Genomic DNA, 18242 nt, shown 5'->3' on the forward strand with positions numbered 1-18242 from the left:
CTCGCGATTCAAGAGGTTCACATTTCACTTCGATAAAAAAAAAAATGTAGTTATCTTACCCTCGTGTCTCAACTCATCTGTGGTTAACATCCGAAATAATGTTACCTACTACAAGCTCAAGCTCCTCGGTCTTCTATGGGAGATATACTTGGTCCGAATTGCGAACCCGAGAGCCAAGGTATTATTAGTGTCCCGGGCCTCTTGATGAGGGTCTCTGCCAAGGCACATATAATGTACTTTTATCTCGTACGTAGTAAATCTGGTATATTATTACCTTGGGTAACACCATGGCTATTCGGTTATAATATTAATTAAGAAAATTGGATAATTGGGTAATTGGATTTAGGCGAGGCATAGGAAACCTCTTTCCGAGAAAAAAAAATCCACTGTCTCAAGAAGGCTAGCACCACTTGGGCACTTCCAAGGTTAAAAGTCTAATATAAACTTTGATCTCATACTTTATCCTCCTACAACACACAACACACAACACACAGTACATGTGTAGAGTATATTGACAGGGATTTCAAACTCATGTTACTAAAAGGAAATCAACCAAACATATGTTCCTGCCATAAAACAAACATTCAATCTATCTTTTTTTTTAAATAAAAAGATAAGACTAAAAAAAAAAGTGAGACCATCAGCTACAGGATTCAACTGTGCACATGAATATAACAGCTAGCATATGCACAGGAGGCCAAGACACCACATGGTATACCGTTTGGAGGCTGACACCTTAACCTATTATTGGGGAAACTGGCATCTAAGAATTGATGCCCAGTTCTACTGTGAAGCTAATATTATGACTGGATGGGTGGATCCTGAGATCTGAGGCTCACCGGACAACCTTCTCGACAATATCTCCGGTCTTAAAAATGATACTCATTTCGGCTCTCCACTGATTGAGATTGAGTATGCAAAATCATTTGGAAGACCTATTTGGTCACTTGGAGCTGGAAATTCCTGACAATTACCTTATCTGACCAGCTCAGTCATGGTAATATATACTTCAGTTATCTCCACTTGGTCTCACCTAGCTTCGTTATAGATATAAAATCGGCTGCATCATCGACTATATTTGAACTATTATATTAGCTACACCCTCGTGAACCCCCGATAACCATCATGTAGGCCTTGACCGCCTACTATATCTCTATTATCGCGGCCTCATATGCCTGGATTATTACTATAGGGGCCTGCGGTTCCCTCCAGTTGCTAGAAAACTAGGCCAGTCTCAGAAGGAGTTGCAGATTTATATTCTAAGATCATATTATAATTTCGATTTAAATTTGCACAAACAAGGGAGGTTACATGTTATGATCTCATTTTCATATACACAAGCCCGACATGGTAGGCAGAATAAAAGGCGGTCGGTAATGGGCGAATTGTCGTTTGTCTTCACTGCTGAATGACCTCACCTTGACAATTAATTTCCCGCTCGTCTTTCCCCTATCACCCGAGTTCACGTTGTCGCAAATCACAATGGACCCGCAAGAAGATGTTGCGCCAACCGAATCCCTATTTCGCCCAGCAAAAAAGCGCAAGTTCATGCGACGACGTCCCGATCATGACACCCCAGACACCGAAGAGGCCGATAACCAAAATGACAATCATGGCGCGTCACAAGCTCCTGGGGGCAATAATATCCGGCGTCCACGCGCAGTTAGAAAGGGTGGCATTGGATTTTCTACCGCATCACGACTAGGAGACTCTCAGGGCCAGCAACTAGCGCTCGTACCACCGGCCGGAGAAACTGAGGATGAGAAGATACGAGCAATGAATGAACGTTTCACAGGATATACTGGTCAAACAGTGGATGTTGACAAACACATGTACGAATCCTTTGCTACAGCTGATCGTCCAATTTGTTTGATATAGGCTAACGAGATAAGGATGGCATTCATAGATTCCGAGATGGCTAAGCGCTACCAGCCTCAGTCAAAAGTGGATCATTCAGATTCCAACCAACCGACGCAAGAGGAAGTCGCCGAGGTGCTGTCGCTGCCTGGGCATCAGACGCGCGAGCCTGCATCGCTAGGCAAACTCCATGAAATTGACCTCGGCCACGAAGCCACATTACGAAACATTGCGCGGACAGAAGCTGCGACTCGACAGATGGAGAAGGGAGAGTTGTCGACATCAGTGGATCATGCTGCGTCAGAGACGGGTCGCCCTGGCCCAGACGGCAAGTCATGGCGCAATCGCAAACAGAGGACAGAAGCAGACATCGCAAGAGATCGTCTTGTGGAGGAGGTACTACGTGAGAGCAAATGTGCGTGCCATTTCAATGTGAAATCCTATACGATCTATGTCTTTGCTCACACCAGCTGTTATAGTGGAAATTTATGATGAACACGAGGAGGAAACACAGCTTGATGACCAACAGGCTGCTGACGACCGAGTTGCTGAGCAATTCAGGCGAGACTTTATGGATGCGATGCAGTCTCGCCGTCGGACTCGGCCTGCAGCAAAACCGGTGGCCAATGTTGAAGCGCCTCGGGGTCCAAAGCTCGGAGGCAGTCGCAGTGCAAGAGCTGCAATGCGGGGAAAAAGAAGCACAGGCGGGAAAGAAATGATTGTTTCTCTCATCCAAAACGGCTGGTTTTCCTCGATATGGACTTTATGTACTTGATCCTCTGCGACATTTGTTTTTACTCGATATGCATACGATACCATAATGATTTCTGCGCCAATGCTATTTCTGACGGTTCTTTTCAAAGGGCTACTGACCAAGCACATGCACTACTATCAACCGTGGGTGACCTGCGATTTGCGGCCAATTACATGTATCCTTCTCGTTCCAAATATTAATATGGAGTAGAAGTATTGTAGTTTATCTTAGGTATAAGGTCTGCGATATTATTCCAAGCTAGCTAGATATTTAGTTCACGAAGTTTTTACATTCCCAAGGGCATCGGTGGTCTATTCTTTGGCATATATATATCCAGAGACATCCTAGATGGTCGATGCAGTTATTCCAACAGTTAAATGTTATTATTGCCCATACCTTGGAGCAGAATACAAGGGCAACAAGACACGAAAACCAAGCATGAGAAAAGAAGGGCAAAGGAAATGATATCTTGTTTATTTGGTACATCTTGTCCGGTATAACTAGATGGAACCTTTTTGCCTCGTTTCGAATTATAGTAAGCCACCTCACCAGTTTATCTTTACTTTCTTGTACAGCCCATTCTCTTCAAACACTCCATCTATCTCCAATATTTACAAATTTAACTATCAAAAAGATGCGAATTTAAGGAGGGTGATATTCGTGAATCTAATGTATTGAAGCGCTGCCCTGGTGAGTCAGCACAGCTGTTGAGCACGGATGACTAAGCCAGATCTTGAACTGCCCGTTTAGGTGCTAAAGCCAAAGCTACACCCTCACCAAAAAGACCCGCCCTTCTCCTGCCTCCAACCAGCCCCTCTAATTGTCCGTCCGATACGCATGGTCACGTCTTGATCTGTCTTCAGGCGACTCAATCCAAAATATCCACATACCCCTTTTGACAGCTACGACTCCCTTCCCAGATATACCCGCACAACTTTCGCGATGAACCCTTCCAACCCACCTCAAGCTGCCGAGTACGGTGGAGGTATGTGATCCCAGATATGCCATTCCAATCGCGCCTGCCGTTGCGATTCCAAAGAACGCTTGAGACCTATTCACTGCGCAAGATGCTAATCGCACGACTACAGATGAGGTGTCTGCTATTGTCCTAGACCCGGGATACTCAACCACTCGCGCGGGCTTTGCCGGTGAAGATGCTCCAAAGTCACTAATCCCAACCTACTATGGAAAATACAATGCCGATGGCCAAGAGAAACTCGTATTTGGCGACGACATATTCGTTACCCCACGACCCGGTCTGTCTATCCACAACCCGATTGGCAAGGATGGAATCGTCGAGGATTGGGATATGGCAGAGAAGGTGTGGGAGCACTCATTTACGTCGCGACTCACCGGCACGAAAGCGGGCAACCCCTTCCAGAACGGATTAAACGATGTTTCCGCAGACGAGCTCCCTACAGAAATGGAGGTGGAGTCAGAGGAGAAGCCCTTGTCGGACAGCCCATTGTTGATGACAGAGCCTGGATGGAACCCAGCGAAGGCACGCGAAAAGACCATTGAAATCGCAATGGAGAAATGGGATACCCCGGCCTTTTATCTCGCGCGCACTGGTGTTCTTGCGGCGTACGTATCACAGGCCCACTATGATATGTCTACCATTTACTGACCCAATTCCATGTGCAGTTTCGCTTCCGGCAAGGCATCCGCCCTTGTTATTGACATTGGAGCTTCCAATATCTCTGTTACCCCGATCCACGATGGCATGATTCTGAAACGGGGCGTGCAGCACTCTCCGTTGGGCGGTGATTACATCTCGTCGCAGATCAAGGCAATCTTCAAGGCCAACTCCCCACAACCCATCACAATCACGCCGCATTACCTTATCAGCTCGAAGTCGGCTGTCGAAGCTGGCCAACCGCCCCAAGCGAAATACAAGACCTTCCCGGCCGACAAGGCACCCGATGCATCGTACCGTGCTCTCCTTGAGGAGCGCACACTGTCCGAGTTCAAGGAATGTGTTGTCCAAGTTTGGCCCGGACCTACAAGGCTCTCAGCTCCTAGCCCCACAGGCGTCTCCAACGAAGATATGGCTAGAACTACCCCCGGTCGCCCATTCGAGTTCCCCGATGGGTACAACCAAGTCTTCGGCGTCGAACGTTTCCGCGCCGTGGAATCCCTCTTCGATGCCAAGGCTGCAATTCCAGACCCCGACTCGTCTTTCCCTCCCCCAACACCCGCCCAGACTATCCCAGAGCTTGTCAAGGCTTCTTTGGCTGGTGTTGATGTCGACCTCCGCCCCCACCTGTTGGCTAATGTCGTTGTTACCGGTGGATCCAGCTTGTTGTATGGATTCACTGATCGTCTGAACCACGAACTGATGCAGATATTCCCTGGCCCCAGGGTGCGTGTCACTGCCCCCGGTAACACCTCTGAGCGACGCTTCGGCTCCTGGATTGGAGGAAGTATCCTGGCTAGTTTGGGAACTTTCCACCAGATGTGGATCTCCAAGAAGGAGTACGAAGAACATGGGCCGAACATTGTGGAGAAGCGTTGCAAATGATTATTCATGTCTTCGCATTTCACTCGTGTCGGTTTTCGTTTTTTGATGTTTATGGGCGTTACTGCGCTATCTTGGGCGCTTGAAAGGGGGTTTTGAGCAACTCCGGATCTGGCCTGTCTGCAAGGAAGGACCTACAAAACTGATCTAGATATTTTGTGTACGACTAATGCCACTTGATTTGATTTGTCTGAGAATAATATGCAAGCCATGAAGGTGCACAGCAGTGTAGATCAACTATGTAAAGACAAGGCGTAGTAACAAGTACTAGTAATGATATCGGAACTATTTGAAATGGAATTATTTTTCTGGCTTTCATATCATCATCCACAATATGTATTTAATGCGAGATGTCCATTGGTGGGCATGCTTTATCCTTCTGCATCGATGTGTTGGCAGCCAACACATCAATGCCGGGGTGGTCCGTGTTTGGTTTATTTATATTAGCCATCCCTGCCCAAGTGGACTTTCTGACAATTTCTTTCCCCATGAGCATTGCCAAAATACTCTAATACACATCAATTCAGAAATGCGACCAAGGAGGGGGGAAAACGATAAAGAAACAGAACAGGGATCAAACGAAGCGCACATGACCATTAACATACATCATCATCATGAATACTCGAATTCATGAGCACAAGAAAAGAAAACAAGACTACATCAACATCGTTACATCCGAGGCTGCGGGCCAAACACGCTAGAGTCTACAGGATATGAACACAATCAAAATGCGAGACAGTCAAGGGTATGAAAATGAAAACGAAAGGGATATCGCGAGTCGAGGTCAAAGGTCAAAGCAGGCAGATACACAAGGGACAGTATCCTCATCGGTTAGCTCGGGCAATGAGCCAATGCAGGACAGCGTCAAGATTGGTCTCCTCCTTGGCGCTGATACCATAACAGCTTACTTCGCGATGAGTGATGGATTTCAGATCCATGGCCTCGATGATCTCATCAACAGACAGCTTGTCTGGAAGATCGGACTTGTTCCCAAGGACTAGGAGGGGGATACTATCCAGTGTGGGCTTTTTCATCAGGTCGTGAAGTTCTTCTGTCGCTACTGGGAGTGCGGCGCGGTCTGCTGCATCCACAATATACCTTTATTGACATTGGTTAGTATGCTGGAAGGGAGAGATGACCCAAGAAATTAGGAAAAAATAAGCCAGTCTTACACGATCGCGTTGACGCCCCGACAATACCGTTCCCACATCGGCCGAAATCGAGGTTGGCCACCCAGATCCCAGCTGCGGGGATATATTAGCGCCGCGGTGCTTGATCGGGAAGGATGAACATACCATTTCAATGTCACATGGCCTTTCTGCACTCTTTTGGTGTTGAATCCGATTGTCGGGATGGAGCTATAAGGGATTAGAGCCTGGCTGGGACAGAATGACCTCAGATGTGAGATCATCTATAACCTACTCAATAGTGAATTCTCCACCCTATTCCCTGTCAGCAACCGGGACCCATCAGGACTTATCAAATCGACTTACCGCCAACACACGCAGCAGAGAAGACTTGCCGGCATTCTGAAGACCGATCATGGTGACATCCATCTCGCTGGCCCTATATGGAGTTCAGCATGGCTTCATCTGCGGGGACGGGCCGTGGTCTCCCGAGAACTGCATCTATCAAACGGCCCACTTACCAGAACATCCTCAGAAGCCAGTCATAGATAGCACGAAATATGCCGGCCATAACGAAGAGAGGGGAATATGAAAACGAAAACGAAAATGAAAAAAAGGAGAGAAGAGAAGAAAAAAAGTGAGAGTATAGTTGAATAGAACTAAAAAAAAGAAAGCCAGTAGAAAGATTAGGAGCTGAGAAGTTGCCTTGTGTGTGGAAAAAGCTCAGGATGACAAAAGCCAGAGAGTGGGGTCAACCTTGTAACTGCGCAACAGGTTGATATTCTTGATATTCTTGGATTTCTGGATTGGATGAAGAGATAAAAGGTAAAGAGGGAAAAACAGAAGAAAAGAAAAAAAAAAGAGCAAGATCGTCACACCGTAACAAGAGATCAACCTAGAAGCAATAATTTTAAAAGGCCTATTATTAGAGGGGATATTTTAAGGGGATAACCGCCGGCAGATATCAATAAAAGGATATTCAAGGATATTGAATCTACTATTTTTCCATGGAGAATTGACCGATCTACCTACACACATGACCCGAGGGCGCTTAGGCTCCATTGGCCTCAAGGAGGGGGATGAACAGCGTTGTGCAGCATACCCAGCCCGTGTGGCGCTAGAAAATTTCCACATTTCTGGGTCGTTGGTGTTGTAAGTTTAATCAGGCTAGAGTTTACTAGGATTAGGGGTTCAAGAAAATGTCAGGAACTTGCAGTTGAGCTAAAGTTTTAGTATATTGTAGGGATATGAACGAGATGAACGGCAACCTCTTGAACGTCGAACATTCCGGGTATCGAAGCCTCAATTTGGCCTTAGGCCACAATGTATATCACCACGTGAGGATAAGCATCCGGATCCACCCTCGAAAAATTTCCCCAAGCAGAACAGACCTCTCGTCTTCGTTTGGCAGCTGCCATTGTCGGTTCAATTCCTGTGGTCTAGTGGCTGATATAATATTGGGCGGAGGAATCGAACCGATACCGTCGCGCTTTTATCTTTACATTGACGGTCGCATTTATTGTGCCGTTCAGTCTTTTTTTTCTATACCGCATCAACCGGCTTTTGAGAGCTGCGAATTTCAATCATGGCGCCCGCAGCCACAGATACCCAGTGGTCAGTCGAATACGACACCCTGCGCCGGGAGAACCTGTTCAAGAATCCTCCCACGGATCACACGGCTTATCCATCGCTGGCCGAGTCGATTCGACCGCATATCGATTCCTTCAATGCTCTCTTCGACGACAGCAAGATCCTGGAGGCAGGATTGAAGGATATCGGTATTAAGACCTTCCTCGATGGTGAACTCGAAACCTACGAGCAGAAGAAGGCCCGCCAAGCAGAAGGCGTTCGCCCGCCGAAGCGGAATCGCTTGAACGTCCGCGTGCGTGAAATTTTCCTCGACAAGCCTACCCTGCCCCCCACCAACAAGTACACTACCCGAAACCGTGAAATCTACCCCTCGGAATGCAGAGAGCGTCATGCGACGTACCGTGGTAAGCTCCGCGCTCGCCTCGAGTACCAGGTCAACAATGGAGACTGGATGGAGTCTGTCCGCGAGCTCGGTAATGTCCCAATTATGGTGCGCACCAACCGGTGTCACCTCGAAAAGGCTACCCCCGATGAGCTTGTTCGACACAACGAAGAATCGGAGGAGCTGGGCGGTTTCTACATCGTTAACGGTAACGAGAAGCTCATTCGTATGCTGGTCGTCGGCAAGCGCAACTACCCCATGTCCATCATTCGTGGCTCTTTTGTCAAGCGTGGTCAGACCTACACAAAGTTCGGTGTTCAAATACGATCGGTCCGTCCCGATCAGACTTCGCAGACCAACGTGCTTCACTATCTATCCGATGGAAACGTCACCTTCCGTTTCTCATGGCGCAAGAATGAATACCTTATCCCCGTGATGATGATCCTCAAGGCACTTGCCGAGACCAATGACCGCGAGATCTTCGAGGCCATTGTCGGTGGTGCTTCCTCCAAGGGCATGAACAACACTTTCGTCACAGACCGTGTCGAGCTTTTGTTGAGAACCTACCACGCCTACCAGAAGCACAGCCAGTACGATTGCCGATCCCACCTGGGCAAGGCTTTCCGTCCTGTGCTCGGAGTCCCCGCTGATATGCCCGACGAGGAAGTTGGCACAGAGTTCCTCCGCAAGGTTGTTCTCCCCCATCTTGGAAATGAGAATGTCACCGAGACTCAAGACTGGGACAAGTTCAAGTTGATCACCTTCATGATCCGCAAGCTTTACTCCACAGTCGCAGGAGACTGTGCACCTGACAATCCCGATGCCGTCTCCAACCAAGAAATTCTGCTTGGTGGCTTCCTTTACGGAATGATTCTCAAGGAACGTATCGAGGAGTGGCTCCGTTCATTTGGTCCCCTTGCCCGAGACTGGTCCATCCGCAACAATGGCGCAAAGTTCACGGATGAAGCATTCGAAAGAGACTTCCTCTCCAAGATCGTTAAGCGGTCAAACGAGAATATTGGTAATGCGCTCGAGTACTTCCTCTCCACCGGTAACTTGGTTAGTCCTACGGGTCTTGATTTGCAACAAACTTCAGGTTACACCGTCATTGCAGAGAAGATCAACTTCTACCGTTTCATCAGTCACTTCCGCATGATTCACCGTGGTAGTTTCTTCGCCCAGTTGAAGACTACAACTGTCCGCAAACTGCTACCAGAAAGTTGGGGTTTCCTTTGCCCTGTTCACACTCCTGATGGATCGCCTTGTGGTCTGCTCAACCATTTGTCGCATAAGTGTTTAATCTCTACGGATAACCTGGATGTATCTCATCTGCCCCGGACTCTGGTTCAGCTTGGTGTCAAGTCTGAGTCTTCTGTGGCTCTGGACGAGAGCGTGGTTGTCCAGTTGGATGGCCGAATCATCGGTTACTGCTCGCCCAAGCAGGCCCAGAGAATCGCCGATACCATCCGGTACTGGAAAGTCGAAGGCAAAAACAACATCCCTCGTGAATTGGAAATTGGATATATTCCCAACTCGAGCGGCGGTCAGTACCCAGGTATCTACATGTTCTCTCAATCAGCGAGAATGTACCGCCCCGTTAAGTATCTGGCGTTGGATAAGCTGGATTACGTTGGACCCTTCGAGCAGCCCTTCATGGAGATTGCCTGTGTGGAATCTGACCTGATCCCCGGTCTTTCGACCCACATTGAGTTCACGCCCACGAACATCCTCTCTATCGTCGCGAACATGACCCCCTTCTCCGACTACAACCAATCTCCGCGTAACATGTACCAGTGTCAGATGAGCAAACAAACCATGGGTACGCCAGGTACCTCGATTGCCCACCGTACCGATAACAAGTTGTACCGCATCCAAACGGGTCAAACGCCAATTGTGCGGCCACCTCTCTACAACGCCTACGGTCTGGACAACTTCCCCAACGGTATGAACGCAGTTGTGGCTATTATCTCCTACACCGGTTACGACATGGACGACGCTATGATTATCAACAAGTCCGCACACGAACGTGGCTTCGGTCACGGTACAGTCTACAAGACCAAGGTCGTCACTCTTGCCGATAACGACTCCCGCCGGACCAAGTCTAAGCGTGAGGTCACCAAGCTGTTTGGATTCGCCCCTGGCGACGAGGTCAAAGAGCAGGTGCGCCACATTATCGACGAGGATGGAATGCCGCACTTGGGTGCTCGCGTCAAGGAAGGTGACAAGATCGCTGCTTGGCACAATGTCCGCTTCGACCCTGCCTCCGACTCGTACGTCAATGTCGATGGAATCACCCACTACATGAAATACAAGGATGCCGAAGAAGGTTACGTCGACAGCATCCGCATTATGGGTTCCGAGTCTGGTAACGAGCCCGCTCAATCGCTCAGCGTCAAGTACCGCATTCCCCGAAAGCCCGTCATTGGTGACAAGTTCTCCTCTCGTCACGGTCAGAAGGGTGTTTTGTCTCAACTCTGGCCTGCGGTCGACATGCCCTTCTCCGAGAGCGGCATGCAGCCCGATCTGATCATTAACCCTCACGCTTTCCCATCCCGTAAGTTTCCATTGCTCTTAACATAAAATGTATACATTCGTCTAACATATCCCCAGGTATGACAATCGCTCAAATGATCGAATCCATGGCCGGCAAAGCCGGTGCCATGCACGGCCTCCCACAAGACTCTACTCCCTTCCAATTCTCCGAAGAAAACACCGCAACCGATTACTTCGGCGAGCAGCTCCGCAAAGCCGGCTACAACTACTACGGTAACGAGCCGTTGTACAGTGGTGTCACGGGCCGCGAGTTCTCCGCCGACATCTACATGGGCTTGGTCTACTACCAGCGTCTGCGTCACATGGTGAACGACAAGTTCCAAGTGCGTACTACTGGTCCCGTCAATGCGCTCACGGGCCAGCCCGTGAAGGGTCGTGCCAAGGGTGGTGGTATCCGTGTCGGAGAGATGGAGCGTGATTCGCTCATTGCTCACGGTGCGGCCTTCTTGCTGCAGGATCGTCTCATGAACTGCTCCGATGCCCAGCACACCTGGATCTGTCGCTGCTGTGGTTCCTTCCTGTCCACGCAGGTTGCTGTTTCCGGCTCGTCCCGCTCCCGCACTGCTATCAACCCTGGTGCTGCTGCTGCCGCTGCCAAGGCTGCTCCTAACCAGCAGAGCACCAATGCTCATGCTGGTGCTGCTATTGGTGCCGTTGGTGGTGTCAACGGTGTTGTGCGTTGCCGTCGTTGTGCCCGTGAGGCTACCTTCGATGACTCCCGTGCTGAGGTCTGGGAGGACGGTAATGGACAGCGCTACGTCGGTGGTGACAATGTTACTATCGTTGCTGTGCCTGGTGTGCTGCGGTACTTGGATGTCGAGTTGGCGGCTATGGGTATCAGAATGAAGTTCTTGGTGGATAACTGATATATCGGTCTCTGACTGGGGATCTCAAAAATTGTTTCCTTGTTTCAATGTCATAGGTGGCGTATACCTGGTTTAATGATTATACTCATCTGCTTCTTGTCTTATTTATTTTTTGCAAATATTCCTTTGTGTACGAACAGCATTTCCTACCAAAATCAGAAGTATTATAAGAGAATGGTCTTTGTATGGGCTACTGCCAGCTATAATCTTAGGAAGATATTCCATGCTGTGATTACTCTTACTACTACATCTTTTCTCTCATTGGTATACTCCTTCAGATGAGCTCTGAATTTGCAAGAAACATGTAAAGTAGAGTTCTGCATGGTCACCAGCTACAACCAGTAACCCTGAGAGGTAAAAAAGGCATGAGTGAAGGGCCATCCATTTTGGGAAGGTCCCTGGGACGTGAACATATAAAAGGCCTCCCCGCACCCTTCCACACCTTCTCTTCTTCTTCTTCTTCAACCTCTGGACCTCCATCTCACTGTAAACCCCACGAGACAGCGCAGGCAGAGGGTCCCGTAGCACATGGTGCGTGCACACCTATGGAGGGACATCAGCATTACCCAGTTGCTGAAAGTTATACCATATACTCGATGCCCACCAAGATCGAATATCAGTTCTCGTGCGAGTCTTTTGATAAAGTCATGGCTGAGCATTTGGGCTCCATAGTCACTGGCGGATCCCACAGAACACACCCCTAGTTGAAACAAGTTTACCAACGGATTCAAAGATCTTAGGATCCAATTATAACAAGATAAAATATTCATTACACTGATAAGTGTCGTACTACATGTCAATCTCGTTATACTTCCAATCCTTCCTCCAAATATTATACTTCATATATTAACCTCAAACTGAGCCCTTCTCCCCATCGAGGTCACTCTGCACCAAACCGGTCTTCGCAGACGGGAACTCCCTTGTGCGCACCTTGTTCTCAAACAGAACATCCAACTCCGCGTAAGAGCGGCCCTTGGGCTCAGGAAGTCTGAAGAACGACCAAACAAAGCAGAGAACGCACAGTCCACCCCAGAAGAATCCAGACTTCCCCCTCCAATTCCACGCATCCACGTTCAGCATATAAGGAATAATAATTCCAGTCACCAGATTGAGCACGTTATACGTATTCCTCGCCAGCACAACCGTCTTAGTACGAAGTCTCGACGACGGCATCTCCGAAACCAGCGAGAAACACACCGGCCCGATAGTCGAATCATAGATGAACGTATACACAAGCAGCATGGACCCCGTCGCCCACGAGAGCGAGGAAGTTGCCGGCGGGATCGACACAAATCCAATAACAAACAGGATAACAGCCAAGATCGACAGGCCACCCACATATAGCGTGCGACGACCAAAGTACGTCATAAACAGCCAAGAGCTAAACGTACCAACAACACCAATCGCATACTGCGCCAGCGACATCGTAAACGACTGCGAGTCTGCCAGTCCAGCACGCTGGTAGAAGACAGTCGAGTAGCCCATCAAACCGCTACCGCACAAACTCTGCACTGCCCAGACACAGCACGCAATCTCCGTGCGTCGCAGGTCAGTCCCCTTAAAGCAGTCCATATAAGAAGCACCAGTCTCGGCCTGCTGTTCCATGGCATTCGTATACACAATCATGGAGACCGTTTCCTCGGCGCTGAAATTGGGATCTGCGCGCGTGAGCCGCTTCACAGACTTGATAGCGTCTTCGCGTCTGTCCTTCCGAACAAGCCACCACGGACTCTCAGGTGCGAGATAGACTCCAATAAAGATTGGCACGGGCCACACCCACTGGATGGCGAAGGGAATGCGGTATGCCCACTGGTCGGTGTGTCCGACAAGGCCCTTCAGCACGCCTGAGGCGATGAGCTGTCCGAAGACCCAGCACAGGTTGACGTAGGTGGTGAGATAGGCGCGCAGAGCGACGGGACATACCTCCGAAGCGTATGTGACTGTGAGAGTCTGGTAGACGCCCAGTGGGATACCCATGAGGAACTCGCCGGCGACGAGAGTCTGGACGTTTGGCGCGAAGAAGAGGATGAAGATGAAGCCGACGGTTGTGGCGAGACAGGTCATTAGAGTTTTGCGGTATCCGTAGCGTTCGGAGACGATACCGTTAACGAAGAGGCCTAGGATCTGGCCGACGCTCATTGCGTTTGTTAGGCCTGCTTGCCAGGAGGCGGCGAGACCGTATTTGCCGTCTGACATGAGTTCGCCGTATTTCATGTTGAAGGCTGGGAAGGCGAAGAATGAGCCGATCAGGACTACGTCGTAGCCTTCCATGATGATGGCGCAGGAGAGGAGGAGAGACCAGGCTACGGCTTTGGGGTAGAGCTTTAGGGCTTGCATGGCGGTCATGTTGTGTTCTTTTTCGATGGCGGCGTGGGCTTCGGTGGTGGTTTGGAGGTCTGAGTAGCCTGGCAGGACATGGCTTGCTGGTTCGATTGAGTCGGCATGTCGCTCGACATGGTCGCTGGCTTGCTTTTCAGAAGCCATTGCTAGGATAGGGGTTGCCAATGGTGGCTCCGAGGATGATTCCAGATTGTTACTCGATGTGAACAGGACTGGATAGAAGAGAAGTGTTTCATGCGGGCATCGTCGATCATTTATATACAAAATTGTGCTAATGGTCGTCGATGGTCGTCCATAATGAGCGAGGATGGGGCCGGGGTTCCATTGGCCCACTCGTCCGTCGAGGTTAATCCTTGCTTAGTTCTTGCAACAAGCGAGAGGAGTGGCGTGAGAAGACTTTCCCCGGTTTTATTTGCACGGGGTAGGCTTGGGCTAGCCTACTATCCCCGGATTTTCTAGGGGTGTCGTGATTGGGCTGATGTCGGGCCGGGCAGAGATGAAGAATGATAATTTGTTCTCATTGGCCTTTTCATCCAGCCGTGCTTCGTATTGGCCGTTTTAGGGCTGTCGCTTCTCCCAATCCAGTTAGAGGGAGCCGGGGGATAACACGGGTTTGATTGGTGAGATGTCGGCCCGACTTGCTCCTTTCTTCCCCTCATTTCTTGTCGATTGAACTAACGGAGGTCAGTTAGGCCCGGAAAGAGAGACGAATCGGCATACGTACTCTCGGCATTTCACATGGTCAGACATTTGGTCTGTTCGGTATGTTTTCCGGGTCGTGGGATTAAGTGGAATTCAGTGGAATCCAGTGAAATTCAGTAATAATAAGTGGGAATCCCCTATCATACTGAAACAGCCCCCAACCATCGTCCAACATTAAGACACCCCGCGGGAGAAATGAGTGGCACAGAGCGTTCCTGATAATGATTGTCGGCCCGACATTCAGTCAATGAGAGCAATGGCCCTCCCTACATGATATCGGATGAGCATGGACTGCATCGTCGAGTCTTGGAGAAGTACTTAGTGCATTGATTATCTAAAATCTAATGTTTTAAGCATATATATATGGCCTCCTCGCATTCTCCTATTTTGGGATTTTATTTTCTCTTCTATTACCATTTCTTGAATTGCAATCTATTACATCCACCATGTCTCCCGCTATAATTAGCGAAAAGTGGTGGAAAAATTCCATCATCTACCAAATCTACCCCGCCAGCTTCAAAGATTCCAATGGCGATGGTATTGGCGACATCCCAGGGATTATCTCGTCCCTCGATTACATCACAAGTCTTGGTGTAGATGTGATTTGGCTGTGTCCCATGTACGACAGCCCGCAGATTGACATGGGTTATGATGTTGCCGACTACCAAAGCGTGTATGGCCCATACGGTACTGTCCAGGACATGGAGACCCTCATCGATGCGTGCCACAAGCGAGGACTTCGAATTATTCTGGATCTAGTGGTGAATCACACTTCAGACCAGCACAAATGGTTCAAAGAATCCCGATCTTCAAAGACAAACCCCAAGCGCGACTGGTACATCTGGAAGCCAGCGAAATACGACGCCGATGGGAATCGTCAGCCACCAAACAACTGGCGCAGTATTTTCGGAGGCAGCGCGTGGGAGTGGGACGAGCCAACACAAGAATATTATCTCCATCTCTTCTGTGTTGAACAGCCCGATGTCAATTGGGAGAATCCTGAGACTCGCCAGGCAGTCTACGAGGAGGCGATGGAATTCTGGTTACAGAAGGGCGTGGATGGTTTCCGCGTTGATACGGTTAACATGTACAGCAAGCACCCCGAGTATCCCAATGCTCCAATCCTTGATCCAAAGTCTGACACACAGCCTGCTTTCTCGCTTTTCTGTAACGGTCCTCGCATTCACGAGTACATGCGCGAGATGAACGACGTGCTTTCCAAATATGATGCCATGACGGTTGGCGAACTACCAAACACACATACCGTGGAGGGTGTTCTGCGCTATGTCTCAGCGGCAGAGAAGCAGCTGAGCATGGTCTTCCAATTCGATCTTGTGGAACTCGGCCAGGGCAAGGACTATAAGTTCCTGACCACTTTGCCGGGCTGGAACCTACGAGAACTGAAGACTGCCGTCCAGAGCACACAAGATATCATCAAGGGCACCGATGCGTGGACCACAGTGTTCATGGAAAACCACGACCAAGGCCGCTCTGTGAGTCGCTTCGGCTCTGATAAGACACCAGAGTTGAGGGTTCGGTCTGCAAAGATGCTTGCCATGATGCAGGGCACACTTTCCGGCACGCAGTTTATCTACCAGGGTCAGGAGATCGGAATGGTAAATGCGCCCCGGGAGTGGACGATTGACGAATACAAAGACATCGATAGCACCAACTACTATCGAATGACAAGAAAAATGTCTGGCGACGACCCAGCCGCGTTGAGCGTGGTTATGGACTCGCTGCAGCATTTGGCGAGAGATCATTCCAGACTTCCCATGCAGTGGAGTGCTGAGGCCAATGCCGGCTTTTCGCCAGCCTCATCGGCAAAGCCGTGGATGCGCCCGAATGATAATTACCCCGAGATCAATGTGGAGCTCCAGGAGAAAGATTCATCTTCTGTGCTTTCCTTCTGGAAATTCATGAATGCGCTGCGCAAGGAGTATGCCGATCTTCTGGTCTTTGGAGAGTTTGAGATCATCGACGAGCCAAATCCAAGTGTCTTCACCTATACCAAGACAAATCACAACCAGACTGTTTTGGTGGTTCTCAACTTCTCAGATACAACACAGAAGTTTGAGAAACCGGCTTCTGTGAAGGGTGAAGATTGGAAATTGCTGGCTAGCAATGTAGATGGGCACAAGGAGGACTTACAGGCGTTTGAGGGTAGAGTGTTTTTGGTTTAGGGCTGGGATATACTACTGGTTAGATAGCTCATACTCAAATTGGTTTAGATATCATTATGGGAGATTACAATCAATTTTCCTTCATGAATGATTCGAGTCAGACCTTTCTATCCAATTTTCTACGTAAATACTACCTGTATGTATGATATACCCGGTCTGAAGACACTGTGCACCCCAGTTTCACCCCGGACCACCCCGGATTCCCCCAGATTTATTAAGCTTTTAATTAATGCATCTATGTACGGATTAGGACTACCTTGGTAAGTTGCACATGTTAATTTCTCATCGCTCCCAACGACCAACTCCGGTCATACGGAAATCAACCCGGTGGCGCTACGCTGAAAGAGTCCTAAGTGCCAAGCCTTGACTCTTCAACGTCCAACGCGGGGAAAAGATGTACAGTGGCGTTGCATGAGTATTTGCACCCCAGTACCTCGGAAGGCTTAGGCCCCACTTATTTTCTGCCGTTTAAAACTTCTCATTTAGAAACACCTAACTAACTAGCTAGTAACTAGTATGCCAACCTTCGTATTTAATAACCTCTTCCACCCGGTGCGGCATAGTCTCTGCTAAATTTACAAAGTGGTGCACTGTCAGATTCTCCCATGCATACTGCGCTGCATCTACTAGCTCGGCCCAGGTCTCCTGATTATTAGGCATCTCTCGTAACCAAGGCCTTAGCCTTAAGATATCTGCCTTTAATAACGCCCAGAGGTTCTCAATCGGGTTTAAATCAGGTGAATAAGGAGGCCAATCCATAACATTTACACCTATCTCGCGTAGTAGTTCTTGAACTATATACGCAGTGTGTGTAGGTGCGTTATCATGTTGGAAGATAGCATCTTCATTTGCAAGTAAGGTAGGAAGGATACCACGGTAGAGACTATAAATAACCTCTTTTGTAATACCCTTCCGCTCTGCATTTGGATCTCCGTATAGAGGAATAAGGCCAGTTTTCCGTGGAGCACCTGAGAAACAGGCCCAAAACATCTGTTTTGACTGCTTCCCTTTCGAGAGTGTCATTTGAATACCGGAATTCCGATTTTGAAGCTGATCTTTAGGAGGAATAAAAGTCCACTCCTTCCGAGCACCTTGTCCACGTTCAACTGTAGTCTCATCCGACCAAAAGACCCTTTTCCAGTCCTCAGGTGTAAAGTGGCGATAGGTAAGGGCCCAATTAAGACGTTGTGCAGCGTGAATAGGCGTAAGATAGGGTCGATTCATCTTCCGCCATTTTCGAAGGCCCATTTCGTGGGTTAAACGCCAGATTGAGTGCGCTTTAACCTTATAATCGACCTCAGCAAGTAGATCCTCACGCGTAATATCAGGACGGGACTGAATAGCATCATACACACGATCTCGGTCCTCTT

The 18242-nt window shown here is 48.9% G+C and overlaps 7 protein-coding genes across 7 annotated transcripts; 4 read left to right on the forward strand and 3 right to left on the reverse strand.

Annotated features, from left to right (window-relative positions):
* Positions 1-1482: 1482 nt before the first annotated feature.
* On the forward strand, positions 1483-2632 carry N7487_011500 (telomere length and silencing 1 family protein; the record flags this gene model as incomplete). The annotated part of the gene is made up of 3 exons (XM_056879230.1): positions 1483-1832; positions 1893-2272; positions 2337-2632. 3 exons carry the CDS (start codon positions 1483-1485, stop codon positions 2630-2632), a joined length of 1026 nt encoding a protein of 341 aa, XP_056724549.1.
* An 801-nt stretch (positions 2633-3433) lies between these two features.
* On the forward strand, positions 3434-5132 carry N7487_011501 (actin family protein; the record flags this gene model as incomplete). The annotated part of the gene is made up of 3 exons (XM_056879231.1): positions 3434-3596; positions 3700-4195; positions 4256-5132. The coding sequence occupies exons 1-3, from the start codon at positions 3554-3556 to the stop codon at positions 5130-5132; spliced, it is 1416 nt and encodes a 471-aa protein (XP_056724550.1). The 5' UTR covers positions 3434-3553.
* An 821-nt stretch (positions 5133-5953) lies between these two features.
* On the reverse strand, positions 5954-6827 carry N7487_011502 (ADP-ribosylation factor-like protein; the record flags this gene model as incomplete). Its single annotated transcript, XM_056879232.1, has 6 exons — positions 5954-6227; positions 6302-6373; positions 6425-6487; positions 6552-6571; positions 6623-6695; positions 6778-6827. The coding sequence occupies 6 exons, from the start codon at positions 6825-6827 to the stop codon at positions 5954-5956; spliced, it is 552 nt and encodes a 183-aa protein (XP_056724551.1).
* A 1014-nt stretch (positions 6828-7841) lies between these two features.
* Positions 7842-11848, forward strand: N7487_011503 (DNA-directed RNA polymerase I core subunit RPA135; the record flags this gene model as incomplete). The annotated part of the gene is made up of 2 exons (XM_056879233.1): positions 7842-10782; positions 10839-11848. 2 exons carry the CDS (start codon positions 7842-7844, stop codon positions 11645-11647), a joined length of 3750 nt encoding a protein of 1249 aa, XP_056724552.1. The 3' UTR covers positions 11648-11848.
* Positions 11849-11905: 57 nt separating this feature from the next.
* On the reverse strand, positions 11906-12306 carry N7487_011504 (uncharacterized protein; the record flags this gene model as incomplete). The annotated part of the gene is made up of 2 exons (XM_056879234.1): positions 11906-12190; positions 12214-12306. The coding sequence occupies 2 exons, from the start codon at positions 12304-12306 to the stop codon at positions 11906-11908; spliced, it is 378 nt and encodes a 125-aa protein (XP_056724553.1).
* Positions 12307-12499: 193 nt separating this feature from the next.
* Positions 12500-14131, reverse strand: N7487_011505 (MFS maltose permease MalP; the record flags this gene model as incomplete). The annotated part of the gene is made up of 1 exon (XM_056879235.1): positions 12500-14131. The coding sequence occupies one exon, from the start codon at positions 14129-14131 to the stop codon at positions 12500-12502; it is 1632 nt and encodes a 543-aa protein (XP_056724554.1).
* Positions 14132-15135: 1004 nt separating this feature from the next.
* N7487_011506 (glycoside hydrolase family 13 protein) lies at positions 15136-16872 on the forward strand (the record flags this gene model as incomplete). The annotated part of the gene is made up of 1 exon (XM_056879236.1): positions 15136-16872. The coding sequence occupies one exon, from the start codon at positions 15136-15138 to the stop codon at positions 16870-16872; it is 1737 nt and encodes a 578-aa protein (XP_056724555.1).
* Between the last annotated feature and the right edge of the window lie 1370 nt (positions 16873-18242).

This window comes from Penicillium crustosum, assembly GCF_028827405.1.
Source record: "Penicillium crustosum strain IBT 35664 chromosome Unknown utg000005l_segment0_segment0, whole genome shotgun sequence".
Taxonomy (NCBI): Eukaryota; Fungi; Ascomycota; class Eurotiomycetes; order Eurotiales; family Aspergillaceae; genus Penicillium; species Penicillium crustosum.